This window comes from Triticum dicoccoides, chromosome 3A, assembly GCF_002162155.2.
Source record: "Triticum dicoccoides isolate Atlit2015 ecotype Zavitan chromosome 3A, WEW_v2.0, whole genome shotgun sequence".
In the NCBI taxonomy this organism is placed as follows: domain Eukaryota; kingdom Viridiplantae; phylum Streptophyta; class Magnoliopsida; order Poales; family Poaceae; genus Triticum; species Triticum dicoccoides.
Window position 1 is genome coordinate 619,211,475 of NC_041384.1, and position 20,782 is coordinate 619,232,256.

At 48.9% G+C, this 20,782-nt stretch overlaps 1 protein-coding gene across 1 annotated transcript; it reads right to left on the bottom strand.

The window, feature by feature from the left end:
- Positions 1-11,602: 11,602 nt before the first annotated feature.
- LOC119269628 (nematode resistance protein-like HSPRO1) lies at positions 11,603-13,475 on the bottom strand. Its single transcript, XM_037551499.1, has one exon. It carries the CDS (start codon positions 13,336-13,338, stop codon positions 11,935-11,937), a length of 1,404 nt encoding a protein of 467 aa, XP_037407396.1. The 5' UTR covers positions 13,339-13,475; the 3' UTR covers positions 11,603-11,934.
- Positions 13,476-20,782: the final 7,307 nt, after the last annotated feature.

Sequence of the window (20,782 nt, forward strand, 5' to 3'; positions counted from 1 at the left end):
TGAGCTTGAGAATCAACATGACAAGAAAATCAAGTTCCTGTGAGCAGATCGTGGAGGAGAATACTTGAGTCACGAGTTTGGCACACACTTAAGAAAATGTGGAATAGTTTCACAACTCACGCCGCCTGGAACACCTCAGCGTAATGGTGTGTCCGAACGTCGTAATCGCACTCTATTAGATATGGTGTGATCTATGATGTCTCTTACCGATTTACCACTATCTTTTTGGGGTTATGCTTTAGAGACTGCCGCATTCACTTTAAATAGGGCTCCATCGAAATCCGTTGAGACGACACCGTATGAATTATGGTTAGAAACCTAAGCTGTTGTTTCTAAAAGTTTGGGGATGCGATGCTTATGTCAAGAAACTTCAACCTGAAAAGCTCGAACCCAAATCGGAAAAATGCGTCTTCATAGGATACCCTAAAGAAACTATTGGGTATACCTTCTACCTTAGATCCGAAGGCAAGATCTTTGTTGCCAAGAATGGGTCCTTTCTAGAGAAAGAGTTTCTCTCGAAAGAAGTAAGTGGGAGGAAAGTAGAACTTGATGAAGTATTACCTTTTGAACCGGAAAATGGCGCAACTCAAGAAAATGTTCCTGAGGTGCCTGCACCGACTAGAGAGGAAGTTAATGATGATGATCAAGATACTTCTGATCAAGCTCCTACTGAAATTCGAAGGTCCACAAGGACACGTTCCGCACCAGAGTGGTACGGCAACCCTGTCTTGGAAATCATGTTGTTAGACAACGGTGAACCTTCGAACTATGAAGAAGCAATGGCGGGCCCGGATTCTGACAAATGGCTAGAAGCCATGAAATCCGAGATAGGATCCATGTATGAAAACGAAGTATGGACTTTGACTGACTTGCCCGTTGAGCGGCGAGCCATAGAAAATAAATGGATCTTTAAGAAGAAGACAGACGTGGATGGTAATGTGGCCATCTATAAAGCTCGGCTTGTCGCTAAGGGTTATCGACAAGTTCAAGGGGTTGACTACGATGAGACTTTCTCACCGGTAGCGAAGCTAAAGTCCGTCCGAATCATGTTAGCAATTGCCGCATTCTATGATTATGAGATATGGCAAATGGACGTCAAAACGGCATTCCTTAATGGTTTCCTTAAGGAAGAATTGTATATGATGCAGCCGGAAGGTTTTGTCGATCCTAAGAATTCTAACAAGGTGTGCAAGCTCCAACGCTCGATTTATGGGCTGGTGCAAGCATCTCGGAGTTGGAACATTCGCTTTGATGAGATGATCAAAGCGTTTGGGTTTATGCAGACTTATGGAGAAGCCTGCGTTTACAAGAAAGTGAGTGGGAGCTCTGTAGCATTTCTCATATTATATGTAGATGACATACTTTTGATGGGAAATGATATAGAACTCTTGGACAACATTAAGGCCTACTTGAATAAGAGTTTTTTCAATGAAGGACCTTGGAGAAGCTGCTTATATATTAGGCATCAAGATCTATAGAGACAGATCAAGACGCCTCATAGGTCTTTCACAAAGCACATACCTTGATAAGATATTGAAGAAGTTCAATATGGATCAGTCTAAGAAGGGGTTCTTGCCTGTGTTGCAAGGTGTGAAATTGAGCTCAGCTCAATGTCCGACCACGGCAGAAGATATAGAAGAGATGAGTGTCATCCCCTATGCCTCAGCCATAGGTTCTATTATGTATGCCATGCTGTGTACCAGACCTGATGTAAACCTTGCCGTAAGTTTGGTAGGTAGGTACCAAAGTAATCCCGGCAAGGAACACTAGACAGTGGTCAAGAATATCCTGAAGTACCTGAAAAGGACGAAGGAAATGTTTCTCGTCTATGGAGGTGACGAAGAGCTCGTCGTAAAGGGTTACGTCGACGCTAGCTTCGACACAGATCTGGATGACTCAAAGTCACAAACCGGATACGTGTATATTTTGAATGGTGGGGCAGTAAGCTGGTGCAGTTGCAAGCAGAGCGTCGTGGCGGGATCTACATGTGAAGCGGAGTACATGGCAGCCTCGGAGGCAGCGCATGAAGCAATTTTGGTGAAGGAGTTCATCACCGACCTAGGAGTCATACCCAATGCATCGGGGCCAATCAAACTCTTCTGTGACAACACTGGAGCTATTGCACTTGCCAAGGAGCCCAGGTTTCACAAGAAGACCAGGCACATCAAGCGTCGCTTCAACTCCATTCGTGAAAATGTTCAAGATGGAGACATAGATATTTGTAAAGTACATACGGACCTAAATATAGCAGATCCGTTGACTAAACCTCTCCCTAGAGCAAAACATGATCAACACCAGAATTCCATGGGTGTTCGATTCATCACATTGTAACTAGATTATTGACTCTAGTGCAAGTGGGAGACTGTTGGAAATATGCCCTAGAGGCAATAATAAAAGCATTATTATTATATTTCCTTGTTCATGATAATTGTCTTTATTCATGCTATAATTGTGTTATCCAGAAATCGTAATACATGTGTGAATAATAGACACCAACATGTCCCTAGTAAGCCTCTAGTTGACTAGCTCGTTGATCAACAGATAGTCATGGTTTCCTGACTATGGACATTGGATGTCATTGATAACGAGATCACATCATTAGGAGAATGATGTGATGGACAAGACCCAATCCTAAACATAGCACAAGATCGTATAGTTCGTTTGCTAGAGTTTTCCAATGTCAAGTATCTTTTCCTTAGACCATGAGATCGTGCAACTCCCGGATACCGTACGAGTGCTTTGGGTGTACCAAACGTCACAACATAACTGGGTGACTATAAAGGTATACTACGGGTATCTCCGAAAGTGTCTGTTGGGTTGACACGGATCAAGACTGGGATTTGTCGCTCCGTATGACGGAGAGGTATCACTGGGCCCACTCGATAATACATCATCATTATGAGCTCAAAGTGACCAAGTGTCTGGTCACGGGATCATGCGTTACGGTACGAGTAAAGTGACTTGCCGGTAACGAGATTGAACAAGGTATTGGGATACCGACGATCGAATCTCGGGCAAGTAGCATACCGATTGACAAAGGGAATTGTATACGGGGTTGCTTGAATCCTCGACATCGTGGTTCATCCGATGAGATCATCGAGGAGCATGTGGGAGCCAACATGGGTATCCAGATCCCGCTGTTGGTTATTGACCGGAGAGCGATCTCGGTCATGTCTACATGTCTCCCGAACCCGTAGGGTCTACACACTTAAGGTTCGGTGACGCTAGGGTTGTAGGGATATGTATATGCAGTAACCCGAATGCTGTTCGGAGTCCCGGATGAGATCCCGGACGTCACGAGGAGTTCCGGAATGGTCCGGAGGTAAAGAATTATATATAGGAAGTGCTATTTCGGCCATCGGGACAAGTTTCGGGGTCATCGGTATTGTACCGGGACCACCGGAAAGGTCCCGGGGGTCCACCGGGTGGGGCCACCTGCCCCGGGGGGCCACATGGGCAGTAGGGGTGTGCGCCTTGGCCTATATGGGCCAAGGGCACCAGCCCCAAGAGGCCCATGTGCCAAGAGATAAGGAAAGGAAGAGTCCTAAAAGGGGAAGGCACCTTCTAGGTGCCTTGGGGAGGAGGGATTCCTCCCTTGGCCGCCGCCCCCCTAGGAGATTGCATCTCCTAGGGCCGGCGCCCCCCCAGGCTCCATATATATAGTGGGGGAAGGAGGGCCTCTCACCCCACGCCTTTGGTGCCTCCCTCTCCCTCTCCAACACATCCTCCTCCTCCATAGAGCTTGGCGAAGCCCTGCCGGAGTACTGCAGCTCCATCACCACCACGCCGTCGTGCTGCTGCTGGAGCCATCTTCCTCAACCTCTCCTCCCCCCTTGCTGGATCAAGAAGGAGGAGACGTTACGCTGACCGTACGTGTGTTGAACGCGGAGGTGCCGTCCGTTCGGCGCTAGGATCTCCGGTGATTTGGATTACGTCGAGTACGCCTTCCTCATCCCCGTTCTTTGAACGCTTCCGCGCATGATCTACAAAGGTATGTAGATGCAATCCGATCACTCGTTGCTAGATGAACTCCTAGATGGATCTTGGTGAAACCGTAGGAAAATTTTTATTTTTCTGCAACGTTCCCCAACAGACCCACCACATCATGAGTGAGAGAGGACGACTACATGGAAGGTTTGAATACCATGGGGGACGGGGAAGACGGAAGGGAGCGTGAGTAGAGGATACGACAGATCCAGAGAAGGTCAACCAGATCATAGAATATGGAGAATTGGGGGCGGCGGCGTTGTCGATTCAGCCAACAATAGTAGTACGGTAGAACGAGAGGGCAATTGTGAGGCTACATGGGATCACTATGGGCTGGACCAAACCCTAGAGGATTACTTTGAAGGTCTGAATCTTCACGGAGAAGAGGAGGAGGATCTGGATCTGTCGAGAGAGGTGGAAGAACTTATCGAAGAAGTGAGGTGGTTTGGGCTATTTATGTTTATATTATGAGACCTTTTAGTCATTCGTCATTACTAAACACCACAAGGGACGTGTGGGCGTCAGCCCAAGGTGTGACCTTAAATATCAGGCGGGTGAACTTGTTCTTGGTCCAATGTCATTGTTTGGGTGACTGAAAAGGAGTGATAGATGGTAGACCTTGGTTGTTCAGATGGGAGCCGATGGTGATTCTCGAGTATATTATGGAGTCTCCAATGTGTATGATCATACCCTAGATAAAGATTCCAGTGTGGGCTCGGATAAGGGGCTTACCAGATGGCCTTACAAGGAAGAAGGAACTCGTTGAGAAGGTTGCAAAGAAGGTGGGAATGTCGTCGTTTACTGGGATAGTTAACGAAGGAAAAAATCAATCCTCAAGCGTCGAGCGGCTGCGGGGGGAGCCCTGCCGCGCCGCCGCCATCCGAAGCCCGACAACGTCGACTCCGTTGCCGAATCGGGCAAGGACAACGAAGGAGGAGCCGCCAACCAGCCTGACATGGCCTACAAGGTCACGGTCAATTATAGAGTAGTTTAGGGTTTTAGTTTTATGGTTTTTAGTTCGTCGGCCGAAATAACATCCGGTTTATGTATAAACTATCCTAGTTTAAATGAACTTCGTCCGGTTTATATGAAATTCATCGTGTTTGCATGAAATTTGTCTAGTTTGTTCAAAGGTTGTTGAAGTGTATGCGGGCAGCTGGATGGCCGCCTGCCGTATCCGTCTCCGCGGACTGGTCCCCTGTCCATGGACGAATGCGGGGGGAATTTGTAGGTCGCCATTGGAGATTTTCTTTGGTTAGGTTGTGGACCTCGTGGAGCACCGGAGCTTGCGTCTCCAGATTGTAATATGGTTGTTCTCTCAAAAAAAAAAGATCGTAATATTGGTTTTTTTTTAACTTAAGATGGTAATATTGTTGGAGTTGAGTAATAAAAGTTTCGATTAAAAAAAAACTGTCATGGCTAAAACCGGCTTATATAGCTTTTGTAAAAGCGAGAAATGAGTAGCATATGCTTGGCTTGGCCCACCTTTTACCATCGCATCAGTTGCGCTCGTACAGAGGACACTGCAGACTGCAGGAGAAGCCGCTCTATGCCAAGAACAGCTGACGGCTGACGGCGAAGTATCTTCCTTTTTCTTTTTCCAAAAGTGGAGTCTCCTTTGCGTTTCGGCTCCCATGGGCCATAGCTGTACTTCCTTCTTTGATTTGACAAAAAAGGTGATTCTAGCGCTGTGCACGTTAGTTTTTGACCGGCTCGCTTTACTTCGTTCCGTTCCGTTCCCTTCATTCTGTTTCATCGTTTGTACCGGAGCGAGATATGGAGAGGTGCGTAGTTCGTACGCGGCAGAGCTCCACATGCAGTGGAGATGGCCCTCCCATGGCTATATAGCGCAGAACCATTAATCGGACCCGTCGCTACTCCTCCTCTTTTTAGTTTCTCTTTTTTTGTGTGTGCGTGTGATAGCCATGTACTCCCTCCGTTCCTAAATATAAGTCTTTTAAAAATTTCACTATAGACTACATACGGAGCAAAATGAGTGAATATACACTTTAAAATATATTTATATACATTCGTATGTAGTTCATAATGAAAATCTTTAAAAAGACTTACATTTAGAAACGAAGGGAGTACGTTGTATTGGTTCAAAAATCATGTACCGCGCTGAAATCTACACGTGTTACTTACTGCATTGGTTCTTGATGATATGGCAAGCTAATTATCATTCAAGCATGGAAATGGGAGAGGACAAAACCGAAATGACAATTAGCACTTCCTCAAGATCATTTTGGTTTAGGCAAGATGCATGGCGTATTTTTGTGATGAATGGAGCCTTTTGCCACATTTTGCAACAGTGTTAAGTGCTCTTTGATAGCGGTACAGGTTAGATGCATTTGTAGCATTCTTTGTCAAGATTTAACGATCATCGAATTTAAGCTCGCAAACTAGAGCATTGTTTTCGCCGATTCATAGTCCATTTTGTTCAACTTTTTCTGAAAGGAGAATCGTAATGGTTCAGACAATTTTCACATGAGAGTTCGAAATTGGTCCTTTATTCATGTTACATTTTGCAGGCATAAAATCCATGTTTAAACAGATATGATGATGATGAGTGTATTTATGTCAGCGACCTTGCTATGGGCCGGCCCTATTCACATCGATCTGGCCCAGAAGATGGATGGCCTCCAACTACAAAAGGCACACGGGTGCCTACGGAAGAGGGGCTTGGAACAGAAGGCTTCGGCCTTGGCTAGCGATTTCTCTCTCTCGCCCATGACCTTCCTCCTCCCTCCTCTGTTCCTTCTCTAGATCCTAAAATTCTCATGTAATTTCCACAGCTGTAACTGAATCCTTGTTGATTGAGTGGAACTAGTAGAGAGATCCTAGCATTTGGTATTCAGAGCCATAGATCCTAGCCCCAGAGTTTCAATCAAAAAATTTCTCCACCACTGCCTACAACCTGCTTGACAAAATGCCAAGCCACAAATTCGCCTACCCCAAGGGCGTTCTTCACGCCCGGATCAGCGACGTTCGTCAGGTGGTCACCATCGAGTCGATTCGTCAGTTGTTCCGTCACTCCGGTGATGGATATGTGATCTGCGTGTACGAGCGGGTGGTGGACGGGATGTATGGCGTGGAGGCATACGTCGAGTTCCGGTCTCAATGGAGGGCGACCCGAGCTCGAGCTGCCTGGGATGGCCATGCTATATATGATGGCTGCTGCATCCTTGCCGTCGACCTCGTCCCGCCGGTCTACACCACCATCACCATGCCGGATGACACGACGAGATGGCACCCTCGTACTTCTACGACGACACTCCCTACGCGGAGTGGACTGCGGCGTTGGCCGCAGCTGAGGGCCATGATGAGGTGCCCGCTGCATCCACCGACAGCCTCCAACTCGAGGCGTCCATGGGCGCCATCAGCGCGAGTCTGTCCGAGCTCGCCGCGCCTGCAGCACAAACTCTGTCCGCGACCACCGACATTGCCGTCCTGGAGCTCAGCGTGAGTGACAAGGTGCTTGAAGTTGACACCAACACCGCCGCTCCGGCGCCCACCACCTGTTCGACAGGGTGCCCAAGATGCGACACGCCCGAGGAGTCGGCGCTCACTTCGTCCACGACACTACCTTCATCCATGATCGTCGGCGACATCGCTCCTGAGCTTGCTGCACATGTATGTGGCCTCTATCATATTACTGAGACTGAGAGAGACGACCCAATGGCGTCGTTCCTAGTTCCCTGGAGTGCACCTACATCCTTCACAATGCCACATGAAGCCTCGCCAATGCCTCTGCGTTGGTTGTTCCCTGTCTTTGATATGGATAATTTTGCAGTTACTAAGTGTTCAACTGATTGCTTCGACTACAACACCAGTGAGGCCATAGCTTCAGTTATTGAGCAAAAGGTACAGGTACTCCGACCTCTGCCATGGCCTTCCTTTTTCAGTGATTTGGCATGTATTAGCGAATCCTTGAGTGGTGAGCAGAATATTTTACACGGGTGGTTCCTTCAAAATGATCTTCTCGAATCATGTCTAGCTATCACATCATCAATTACGCCTCAGCTAATGGTGCTGATGGAAGAATTTGGGAGCCTACTGACAGTTGCTTCAGCTGGTATACCCGTGCATCTATCAGTTGGTGAGAGCAGTACCATTCTTATTTACACTGCTAGATGGTTGCTACAGATATCTTCCAATTCAGTACTGCAAATGCCTTTAAGTGGATCTGCACCCAATTTTGTTATGGCGATTTTTTCCGAGTGTGGCAGTTTGCTGAAGTGTGGATGGAGAGGACAGTTTGGCTTGCAAGATATTCTTGTACAGATTACCATTCCCCAAGCTGATGCAGTTTCCTATTTTTGGGAAACATCTAACCATGGGGGACAAGGTTCTTATTGCCGTCCGCGATCTGAGCAGGACAAGTTTTCTTGTACTACAGTAGAAGTTGATCATGCTATGAGATGGTGCTCAGTTGAATTGATATCCTGGTCATTGAAATGGAAACAGATCTATTTAGTAGTATCAGAGGGAGTGAGATCTTGGCCTTGCTGGGATAAATTTGTGTTGGTTCCCGCAATGATGCGAGTTACATTTGACAATTATCACAGTATAGTGGTGCTCATGTCGATAATAGGAGAAGGAATTACCAGTTTGCAATACCTTGGAAAATTAAATAAGGAGTACCCCAGTTGCAAAGAGGCCCTGTTTGAGCAAGCTACATTCTATGATTCTGAATGTTTTTGCATGGATTCTAATGGACACTATTTGTGCCTATTCAGATATTGGAGGGAGTGGACATGTCATTCACTGGTGTAAGTTGCTGGGTCAATCAAAAATATTGTTCTTCATGCTATTCTTACCAGGACCATTCTGTTGCATAAGATTACAATCAACTACAGATTCTTCACAAGTCGAACGAGTTGAAGGGCTTCCAAGTGGTTCTGCGACCAAAATTCTTCTGGACATATTCTCAGAGGTCATGAGCTCTTGGAGTTATTCTATATTAGGTGCAAAACCTGGAATGTTGACGAGGTATAAATTCGCATGTGTTTTGAACTGTTCTGGAGCAGAGCTACTGCATGGTCGTTATATTCAAGTTTGGGTTAAATTCCTTTTTGTTGGACAACTTATTCAGTGTGCCTTTAAGATGAATCATTGGAGAATTGCTTGGATACTAGACTGGGATGTATATGAACATGCTGATATGAAATTGAGGGAATTATGGCTCACGAAAATGGACCAGGAGATCTGCTATTGTATTGGCGATGTTACTGCTTGGTACTTGTCCTTTACATGATTCAGACCCACTAATGCATATTTTGTTGAGCATAAGATGCAAATTCTCGGAGGAATTGAGAAATGGCTATCATATAATCAATATGTGCAGCCAACTGCTGAAATTTTTGAGGCTTCTCCTTGGCATGTGTTTTATGTTTCTGGAAGTTTCTTGCAAGTGAATGCTACAGGTTTAGCCCAACATTTGTTTCCTTGGGCTAACCTACAGGAAGGTGGCACTAGCGAGGCTGAAGCCATGGCCTTCTTGAAAATGCTTCTCCTGGGAAGAAAAGATCAGCTGACTACTTCATTATATGCAACTATTGAACTTCGCGGAAGTGAACAATTTCCTTGCGTCATTGCTTGGTGGAGTTGCTGCACTACTAGCTCCATGTGTAAGGTGCAGTGGGTGATTCTTACCTGTACAAATTTAAGGACTGGAGGTGATCTGTGCAAGTGGAATCAACTACTAATGTTCATGTTTGCTGCAAGGGGTGGCACTGTTCTGATTCTGGCATGTGATCCTGACAACTTTCAATGAAAATAATGGTCGACCTCTCTGCTCCGGAACTGAACCAACGAGGTCATGCACTGATGCAATGGAAGATCCCATGGTTCCAAGCACTGCTTGAAGAGTGCTCTCATGTGATCTATTGCTTGAAGATTGAGGTCAGAAGCTCAGTTGTCCGTACCATTTCTCTGTTGCACTTGCCTTGGGACCCTGGTGGTCTTACTCGTCGTCGGCCTGGGATCAAGCCAAACTTCATGGGGATCGTTCAGTGGGTGCGAGGATGGTGGATTTTTGTTGTGCTGATATGTTGTTGTAGCCACTACTTTGACGGTGCATTATACCTTGACCAAGTCTGTGCCGACCAAGACTACCACCTACATGTCTTGGTCGACCAAGTTCCTATTGGTCATGACGATGACTACATTGTCACAAGATTGAGTCAGTGGCCTACAATTGGTCGACAAGGTGATTTGTGTCTAATTCTGGTTCCTGATGTGCTCATGTTACAAGACCTACAACTGGCTTGGGATCTAGATGAGAAGGTCCTTGATTGGGTTCAGATTGCAATGCAAGTTCCTTGGGATCCCGGTGGTTCGACATGGAGTCGGCTTGAGGGCAAGCCGAAACTTATGGAGGGGGGATTTGTCAGCGACCTTGCTATGGGCCGGCCCTATTCACATCGATCTGGCCCAGAAGATGGATGGCCTCCAACTACAAAAGGCACACGGGTGCCCACGGAAGAGGGGCTTGGAACAGAAGGCTTCGGCCTGGCCTGGCTTGGCTGGCGATCTCTCTCTCTCTCTCTCTCGCCCGTGACCTTCCTCCTCCCTCTGTTCCTTCTCTAGATCCTAAAATTCTCATGTAATTTCCACATCTGTAACTGAATCCTTGTTGATTGAGTGGAACTAGTAGAGAGATCCTAACAATTTACTTTGGTGCTCTCCGAACTGCATACAACTGCCACACACGATGTGCCTCGAACATGAGCGGGCCACCAGTTTGTGTGGGTTGATGTATTCCTCCTGAGCTTTCTGCAGGTGTTTCTGCCTTGCGTTCAAGAGAATAACATAAAGTAGAGGAGTCTGCAGTTCGGCCCATACAAAATGCGCATGGTAGAAAACAAAGATATAGTGGGCCTATTTGGTTGGCCTACAAATTTGCCTGGACGTGCCAAAACAAGGGACCTCCTATATGACGCTAAGTGCGTCTAAATGCCCAGCAAACGCACAAGGACGACGCGACTGGTCCGGCACATTGATGCTGGGGTTGCATCAACTTGAACGATCTTAGCAGATGATATTTCTTGGACTTTGCTACATCAGATTTCTGCCCTGGCAAATCGAACGTTTCTCATGTCATTTATAGTTGTCGCGAGGATGACAAATGTCTTAAATACATTTTTTAGACGCAACCTTTTCCTGAAATTGGGGACTTGTTTAAGAACATATATGTTTTTTCGAAATTGTGAGCATTTTTTAAAATGTATGAGAATTTTCTGAAATACTAGAACTTTCTAAAATTTTACAAACATTTTTTAAGAATACTTGAACAAAATAGGAACTACAAATAAAAACTGAAAGAAACACAGTAAATGACAAAATAGGAAAAAAAATGAAAAAAAACTTGATTAAGACCTTGTAGAAGGTTCTAAAACCAGATTCCTCTAGGGGCTAAGAAAACTGGAAGTTGTCGCCATACATGATTTGTAATTGACATGCTCCACCATAGAGTGGGGTTTTTGCTTGTGATGATGCATGAAAGTGGACGTTTGCGTCATTCGCTTGGGAGGGTGCATAAGAGCGAAGGGGGATTCGCAGGCGGGATTGTACGCACCAAAGAGTGTTCCCTCAAAACCATTCAGAGATAATGTTCACTTACGGAACTGTTCTCTTCATCGACCAACCATATCTGACAAAAATGTATTTACATTAAACGAACCGCAAATGAAATTACATCAGGCTACTTGATCTAATTGAATGTCTCTCCGTTAAATACTCTGTAATAGGACACTAGAACAGATGGCATCACAAGTCACAACACACACATGTATGAGTATATGTACTCATCTATCACCACTGAAATGAATCACTGTAGGATTGCAGGCTGGGGATCGTAGGTAACTTCTAAGCCTGCAAAATCATGGGTCGTCGGCGTGGCAAGTGGCAACCCATCTAGCCGCGGTATTTGGCCGCTCCAAACTTTCAGCTGCGCCCTGACGGAACAGAGGCGGCGGCCATGTGCTGAACCCAGTAGTCGGCCAAGAACGTCTTGGCGGCGTCGAGGCTGGGGAAGTAGGGCGGCTCCAGGAACATCTGCGACAGCGGGTCCGTCCCCTCCGCCGGCACGAACAGCGCCCGGTTGCCCGACGCCTCCGCCGTGCCACACACCGCCGCCACGACCTGCCGGTACGCGAAGAAGAACCTCCGCACGGCCGCCTCCACGGCCTGGAAAGCCTGCAGCAGCTCGATCTTGCCGGCTTCCTCGCCCTCGCCGCGCCTCCGGCCGTGGTACAGCCTCATGGCCGCCTCCTGCACCCTCGGCCCGCCATTGGGGTCCGCCTCCACGCCGATCACCCACGGCACCAGCTTCTTGATGTCCCTCGTGGCGTTCGCGGCGTGCAGCAGCGCTCTGGACCGGAAGCAGAAGGACGCGTCGGTGCCGTCCGGCGCCGGCCGTATCGCGAGCTGGCTCTTGAGCCGCAGGAAGTCGTCCGGGTCCATGAGCAGGTGCAGGTCCTCGATGTCGGCGAGCAGCTTCCAGATCCGCTCCAGGATCCAGCAGTCGCTCGCCGCCGCCTCCCAGGCCTTCGCCTCGATCCGGCTGTTCAGGCGGGTAAGAAGCTGAGACGCAGCGCACAGCCAGGATTCAAGAATCTGGTGGATGGTGAAGAGCGCCTCGTTCTCCCGGTTGCGGTAGCCGGTCTTGGCCTCCGGCGCGACCCTGGGCTTGAGGGCGTGCAGCTCGTGCGGCTGCACGACGCGGTCGTACTCCAGCACCGGCTTGCCGGCGAGGTTGGGCTCGCCGAGGCCGAGGGAGAAGGCGCAGCTCTGCATCTGGCTCTCGATGGCGTACTTGATCTTGGCCGCCAGGGTCTCGGACTTGTCCCACGCGGCGAGGCGCGGGAGCAAGCTGGCCTCACTGGCATGACACACCACTGCGGCAGCGCTCCCCGGCAGCTGCCACACCTCCGAGGCGCTCCGCTCCCGCGGGAGCACGCCCTCGGACGAGCTCAGCTCGGCCAGCGGCGCGCCGCGGTCCCCCTCGCAGAGCGCGGCCACCACCTCCACCTCCCGCGCGGCGAGCGACTCGAGCCGCCGCGCGAGCTCGCGGCGGCTGGCGTAGCCCCGCGGGTCGGAGAGCGCGACGGAGACGAAGCGGAAGGTGATCTCCAGCGCCTGCAGCGCGGGCTTGACCAGGCCCTCGTCGGGCCAGCCCGGGCAGCACGCGGCCTTCCACAGCCTGGACAGCTCCGGCAGCCGCAGGTACTGCTCGTACGCCTCGGCCGCGGAGCTGTCCTGCACCTTGAGCACCACCGACGCCGCCGGCGCGCGCCGCTTGTCGTCCGGCCGCACAGGCGAGAGCGGGGACAGCTTGGTCGTCGCCATTTCTTTCAGCTCCTCAACCCTCGGGTTAACTGACAACCTCTCGTTTGAAATCTCTACCACTCCTTGCTCGAAACAGAGACTTCGTTGCTTGTTTCTTGCTCTCGGGTCGGGTGTGGCCTCGAGGATTAGAAGGCGAGGCTGCTTATATACTGCTCGTGGGCGTATAGATAGGGAGGAGCTGAGCTGAGCTGAGGTAGCGCGTGGCGTGTGGACCGCGGCGCGGGGTGGTTTGAAAACGAAGTCTCTCAAACCGCGGGGGTGGGCGCACGCAGAAAGCCATTGAAATTAGGGAAGCGCGGAGGAAGAAAAGGCGCTCCGAGCTTATCCGGAGGGAGGGAGGGAGGCGTGGGCGGGCTGGCTGTCATCAGCTGTGATGCGCGATGCGATGCGGTTTTGTGCCGTCCGAGTCGTCGTGAATCGTGGTGTTTTCTTGCGTTCCGGCAGCGCACGTCGCTGTACCTCGTGGAACGCGGCCGTCTCTATCTATCCGCAGCTGCCCATCCATCCATCCATCCTGGGCCGGCACGAGGTTCGCCGTAAAAGACGTCGGGATTATCACCTTTTTTTATTATATATCGCTTAGTTTAGTGGGAAAACTTCATCGATTTCTCCTTTGCTTGCGTAGGTAATTCTGTAGGTGAAGACTAATTTTGCCCTAGCAAGCGACGTTAAAATAGTTTGTGATATTGGTCGGCAATGTCGTAAGCTACGGCCGCCATTGTTTTTCGTTTGGGGATTTACCATGTACTTGCTTCCATTGAAATGCTTCCTGTATTCGGCTAGGACGGCTTTCGGTGGCTGACTTTTGTGGCTTTCTTTCTTTGGTTATTGAGCACTATTATATCCAAGGTCAACTGGTTTCCTCACCCGCAAAAAAAAAACTGGTTTCCTAATTCCCCGCAAAAAAAACTGGTTTCCTAATGGTTTTAGTTGCATTCTTTTTATCCTCTGGGAGTGGTGAGCATGCAGATGATCTCGCCCGCCGAACTCTAAACTGCTCTCATGAATTGGATAGTACTCCCTTCATAAAGAAATATAACTCTAAAAAAATTTAAAACCATTTAAATCACTAGAGTAATATTTGACAATTCTTTGTTTCATTCTTTTAAGCAACTACATACATTTGGACACAACTATTGTCTTCCTTCATTAATTAGGAGACTTCTCGAACTGCCTGGGCAGGTTTCACTTCAAGAAGCCTGACTAACTACTTGAAATAAGGATAAGTCGCATCAACCAATGCTAAAAAAATTATGAAACAAGGCAAAAGACTTGTCATTTTTATTACTTAAGAATGGAGTTTTGCTACACACGCCGCCAAACGATAAAAGTCTAAACAAATTACTCTCGTGGCATTACATTACTTGAATACTTGTCACCCGCAATGGCCCAAAGAGACACTTCATCTTTGACGTTCCGCGTGATGATAGCCACCGGCGCCACCTTGCTCTTGAAAACGTGTGCATTCATTTCCGTCCAGATTTCCCATCCCACAAGTAGCAGTAGAGAAGACAATGTTTTCACTGGTTGAGCATTGCTAGTGAGGAGCTCATCCCACCAAGATTTAACCATGTGAAACCGATGCCAAAGAGTCGTGGAGATATAAGACTGAGCAAGGAGAACATCTCGTTCCAAACATGGATAGAGAACCTGCACTTGGAAACGAGGTGAGCCGCAGATTCTTGCACTTGATTGCATAACGGGCATCGGTCGTAGTTTGGCCATCCTCGATGTTGGAGCTTATCCATAGCCCAAATTCTATTTTGAGTGACTAGCCATGCAAAGAATTAAGCCTTCCAGACTGTAACATGTAAGCTTAGTGGAGTGGTTTTCATCGTTGCGAGCTTCCACATAATGATATCCTTGACGCTCGACTGGATGAGGACGCTCGCAAGCTTCTCACAGAGGGCCGCGAATTGTTGAAGGTTCTCAAGCGTCAGGACACTTTGGGTATCGATTTGAGTTATCCAGTGCCCTTTCCTTAAGGCCGTTGCTACAGATCCACCTTTCTTGCGGGATATCTCAAAAATCTTTGGAGCAATGTCTTTGGGTCTGAGACCCTGCAGCCAAGATGACTCCCAAAATTTTGCCTTAAAAGATGTTGCTATTATCATTTTTTATTATCAATTAATTTACAAGGAAAATTTCAACCATTTCCTCCTTTGCTTGCGTAGGTAAATTATGTAGGAGGAGAGTAAGTTTTCCCTAGCAAGCGAGGTTAACATAGTTTGTGATATTGGTGCAATGTCGTAAGCTACGGCAGCCATTGTTTTTCATTTGGGGAGTTACATTGTATGTAGTACTTCCTTGCATTGAAATGCTTCCTGGATTCAGCTAGGACGGCTTTTGGCAGTTGACTTTAGTGGCTTTCTTTCTTTGGTTTATAGTCGCATTCTTCTTATCTCCTCGGAGTGGGGAGCATGCAAATGATCTCACACTAAGATGACTCGAGTGGCTAAGGATTTGAAGATTTGGAGCAAGTCGATGTTCAGCGATGCGCGCCTCCAGCTACACCTTGCTTCAGAAATTGTCCTGAGATTAGACATAGCATAGGAAACTAGGCCCCTCTCTGATGATGAATTCCATACGCGAAAAGCCCTCAAGCTGCGAATTTTAGGCCTGGCTGCAGTAGAGAGGGCCCGAAAAAGGCAGGCGTCTCGAATAACTTGGCTCCGGGCTGGCGATGCGCCGACTGCCTTCTTTCAGGCGAAGATTAGCTCCAGAGCCCGGAAAAACTTCATCCATGCGCTGCACGGACCAGCTGGGGCAGTCACTGCACAGGAGGACAAGGAGAAACTGATCCATGATCATTTCCACTCCTTGTTGGGCTCGACGGCGCCGCGGAGTGCCACCATCAACTGGACCGCACTACAACTACCACAAATCCACGGTGGTGGCCTCGACAATCCTTTCACAGAAGAAGTGTGGCTTGTGATCAAGTCCTCCCCGGCTGAGCGATCGCCGGGGCTGGACGGCTTCTCCGGCAGCTTCTTCAGATCCTGTTGGGCGCTGATCAAAAGCGACATCATGGCGGCCTTCTCTCAATTCTACAATCTTGCTGGCAGAAACTTCGCCATGCTCAACACAGCCCTAGTAGCTCTCCTACCAAAAAAAGATGGGGCATCCACCATTAGTGATTATAGGCCTATTAGTCTGATCCACTCCATCGCCAAGCTTATCTCCAAAGTGCTGTCGATGAGGGTGGCCACGGTCATACACACCCTCGTCTCCCCAGCTCAGTCGGCCTTCCTTCGCACCAAATGCATCCACGATAGCTTCCTGTACGTCCAGAATTGCGTCAAAGCTCTCCACCGAAAAAAGACCCTAAGCTAGACATTGCCAAAGCTTTCGATAATGTGTCCTGGGAGTATATCCTTGAGATGATGCAAAAGTTGGGGTTTAGTGCCCGCTGGAGAGACTGGATCGCTCTACTTCTCGCCACCTCATCCTCATCCTTCCTCCTCAACGACTCGCCGGGCCGCAAGATCATCCACCGTCGAGGACTCCGGCAAGGAGACCCCCTATCACCCTTCCTGTTCATCTTGGCGATTGACCCGCTTCATCATCTCTTAGAAGAGGCCATGCATCGACAGCTCCTTGCCCCCCTGCCCGGCAGAGAGCTCAAGCTTAGAGTCAGTTTATACGCGGACGAGCTGTCATTTTCGCAAACCCAATACAACAGGAGATTGATGCGCTACTAGATATTCTACGAAGCTTCGGCGAATCCATGAGCCTTCATATAAACCCCGCAAAGTCATCAGCCCTGCCAATTAGATGCGACAACGTCGACCTCGAGGAAGTGCTTCAAAATTTTGGAGGTGCAATAGGCACCTTCCCAGCCACCTACTTAGGCCTCCCTATCACCACTTCTAGATTAAAGCCAGTGCACCTACAATTCATCATAGATAGGCTTAAGGCTAGACTAGCGGGATGGAAAGGCAGACTGCTACCTATAGCTAGCCGGAGGATTCTTGTTAGATGTGTGCTCAGTGCCATGCCAACTTTTGCACTCACAGTTTTGCAGATCCCCAAGAAGCTACTGAGAGATATTGATAAGTGTAGGAGGAAATTCTTGTGGAAGCAGGAGGAGGAGATCACTGGAGCTAGTTGCAAGGTGAACTAGCCGACTGTGTGCACACCGACCATGCATGTAGGCTTGGGAATCCCTGATCTTGAGCATTTCAGTCACGCCTTGAGATTGAGATGGCTCTGGATTGCCTGGACAGACCCTAGCCGCCCTTGGCGTGGCACCATGCCGCCATGCAACAGTGAGGACATGGCCCTGTTTGCGGCTGCAACAACAATGACAATTGGCGATGGTTCGACGGCTCTGTTCTGGCACTCCCGGTGGCTTGGAGCCTGCACCCTTGCTGCGGCATAGCCGGGCCTTTACAACCACTCCAAGAGGAAGAAGCGGGCCATGCGCGATACTATCAGGGATGATAACTGGATAAAGGACCTTAGGCACGGGGACACACTGCCTCTGCGGCCGGAGTTCATTCGACTAAATCGCCAGATCACCACAGCTGCAATGGTGTTCAGGGATGGCACCCAGGATACCATCCGATGGAACCAGGATGCAAAGGGACAATACACAGCAAGATCGGCCTATGCGATGCAATTTCAGGGCAGGCTACGATCAAACATGGATGATCTAGTCTGGAAGACATGGGCACCGGGAAACATCAAATTCTTCGCCTGGCTGCTGCTGATGGATCGCTTGTGGACAAACGACCGCCTCTAGCGACGGGGTTGACCAAACAACTATTTCTGTCAACTGTGTGTTCGCAGCCTTGAGTCGGCACACCACCTCATATGGGGCTGCCCAGCTGCCCTGGCTGTTTGGCGATCGGTGGGGTGCAGGGGAGGATGCTCAAACTTCCTCCCGAGCGACTCCTGGACGACCTCCAGTCCGATTGAGATCGTGCACAAGATGGTCCAGGCAACGCCGATGGATTCCAGGAAAGGGGCAAAAACCACCATCCTCCTAACTTGCTGGGAAATCTGGAAAGAGCGAAATGACTGCACTTTCAAAGGCAAGCAACCAGAGCCGGGCGACATCTTCAGGGCCATCGACAACTCCGTTCAACTATGGCGCCAGGCCGGAGCCACTGGCCTGCAGAGACCCTTCTGAGATCCGCCGTGAGGAAATAGCTTTGCTTTTCTTTTCACGGCCGGAAAATCCGGTCCGTTGTTGTATGATGTACTCCTTTCCTGTACTTGGTCCTAGGACCTGAACCCCCTCATGTCATTTCTCCCACTGCTTCCTGCTAATGCAATGAAAAGCCAGCAATTGCTGGATCTTTCAGAAAAAAAAAGATCTCGCCCTGATCATGTAGCTTAATTTCTCGATATATATAGCCTGCTAATGAGACATTATTTGACCATTGTTTGTTCCATAAAAAAAATTGAAGGCAAATTTTCTTTCATTATTTGTCAGAAGACCACAACATTCACCTCTCTTTTTTTTTTGCAGGGAGACCACAATATTCTCCAGTTACACGTTATTAAAATGACAGGTCAACCGATTCCATTTAAGCATATGACAATTAGTTAAGGTTTCAAATGTTTAATCGTGCATATCAAGTCAACCATTATCAATCAAACAGATTGCTTTCAAGAAAAAAAATCAATCAAACAGATGGAGCAGCATATGCTATTTGGCGGATTACATGTAGAAATCTCCAGACTATCACGATTTGCGGAAAAAAGAAATCAGAATTCCTTCCCTTACATTAACTTCGGTAGCCAACTTTACTGGCCGGCACAAAACCACCGAATTCCAGCCGGACGTGCAATGAAATGCTGACACGGCATGCACCCGACCCACCTCACGTTCGGCAACGCTACTTTTCTTACCCCATACGGGGGTTTGCTCGAAGTATCGACACAGTTGACCGAACCTGAAGCGCAGCACGTACGTCCATGGCATTGGCACCTGCCGCCTTTGTCTAGCGCTCTGCAGGACCGACCGCCGCGGCCAAACTTTGACGTTCGGCGGACCCGACGAGAGCAAAGTCTACGGTAAATCTGAAACCAGCCACCTCGTCCTGACCAGCGGGAGCGGAAGCAGCCGAGAAGTTTGTCTTGGTTTTGGGGAACGCCGTGGTCACATTGCTGCGCTCGGTGGTGCTTATCCATGGTTTAGTAGCCTATAAATGTTCATGTGGTTTGACCAAGTATATTCCGTGCGTGTATGTGACCTGTGCTGCTACGGAAATCGGTTCAGAATTCAGCTTCAGCTAGCTACTATTAGTCGCGATAGCTACGAACTTTGTAAGGTAGCTGTTACTTTCTTTAGTCGAGGCAGATGTAGCGCATTCTTTCGCTACAGAAGGAACGTTAACAATTGGTTCGCACTTCATACCATGTAGGAGAAAGACGTGCAGTGCATAAACAAGATGCACAATACAGGGGGGAATAACTGAAGAGGGCATGTCGGTAAGCAACCGCATACGGATTACCTGCCTGCCTAATTAAGTTTATTACCCGGGCGCCATCGCATACGCGCACCGACTACACGACATGTGAGCGCAACTCTGCGAATTGAAAAGAGTTATCCAAAACGTGAGTATAAACCATATTATTGGTCTCGCTGGTACATAAATCATATTATTGGTCGCCCCGCAACAAAAGATCATATTAGGTGTCTTGCTAGTTGAGATAAGAATGGAACATAGACAACACAAAACGGAACATTGGTTTCTTTCGACCAGCTAATCCGCATATCTGAGCACACGAGGCGAAGACGTCTTGTGGTTAACTCCAAACAGCTAATGATACAGGCGTATGGAGCACGTCGGACTATTGGAGAATCAACCGAGTCGCGCCCCCCTGCCAACAAAAATTAGAAAAAATGTTCTCGCTTCAAAACCAAACCTTCTGCCAGCTCATTGGATCCACATACACAGCTCCCATAAAGTTAGCACGAGCATGTTCGCCGGTTCATGACCGCATACATCGACGCCGACGACGACGCGTATGGTATGCTCATTAAAACCCGTCGTAAACCCGGCAAGACCACGCTCGGTGCATGCATCCATCAATCACGTTGATTGCTCGCCACGGTCGTTTATTAGGTGCGGCCCATGATTCGTGGATCGTTGGTTGGCGCCGATCGGGGGATCGACCGGTGCGTGACGTCTCGGCCGGGCGGGCGGGCGGGCCACCAGCGCCGGACCGGGACCCCCATCGAAGGTTTTCGGATAAGATGGAGCGGCTCGGCTGACCCGACCGGCTCTCCGGTCCCTTCTCGCCCGCGTGCTGCGACCGGTTGAACCGTCGACCGGCCGGAGCGGATCGCGGAGCGATCGCCGGGGCAACCGTACGATTTTCTAGAAAGTGACGAGCATGGAGTAGAGCCCCACGCTAACGCGCCCGCGTCGCTGTCGCTGAAAAGGCCGCGCGTACGCTGTTCCACTCTCCGGAGAAATCCGCCCCGATC

What these genes read in the sequence shown, in the direction of transcription:
- LOC119269628 (XM_037551499.1), bottom strand. Translation starts at nt 13,338, where the DNA reads ATGGCGACGACCAAGCTGTCCCCGCTCTCGCCTGTGCGGCCGGACGAC.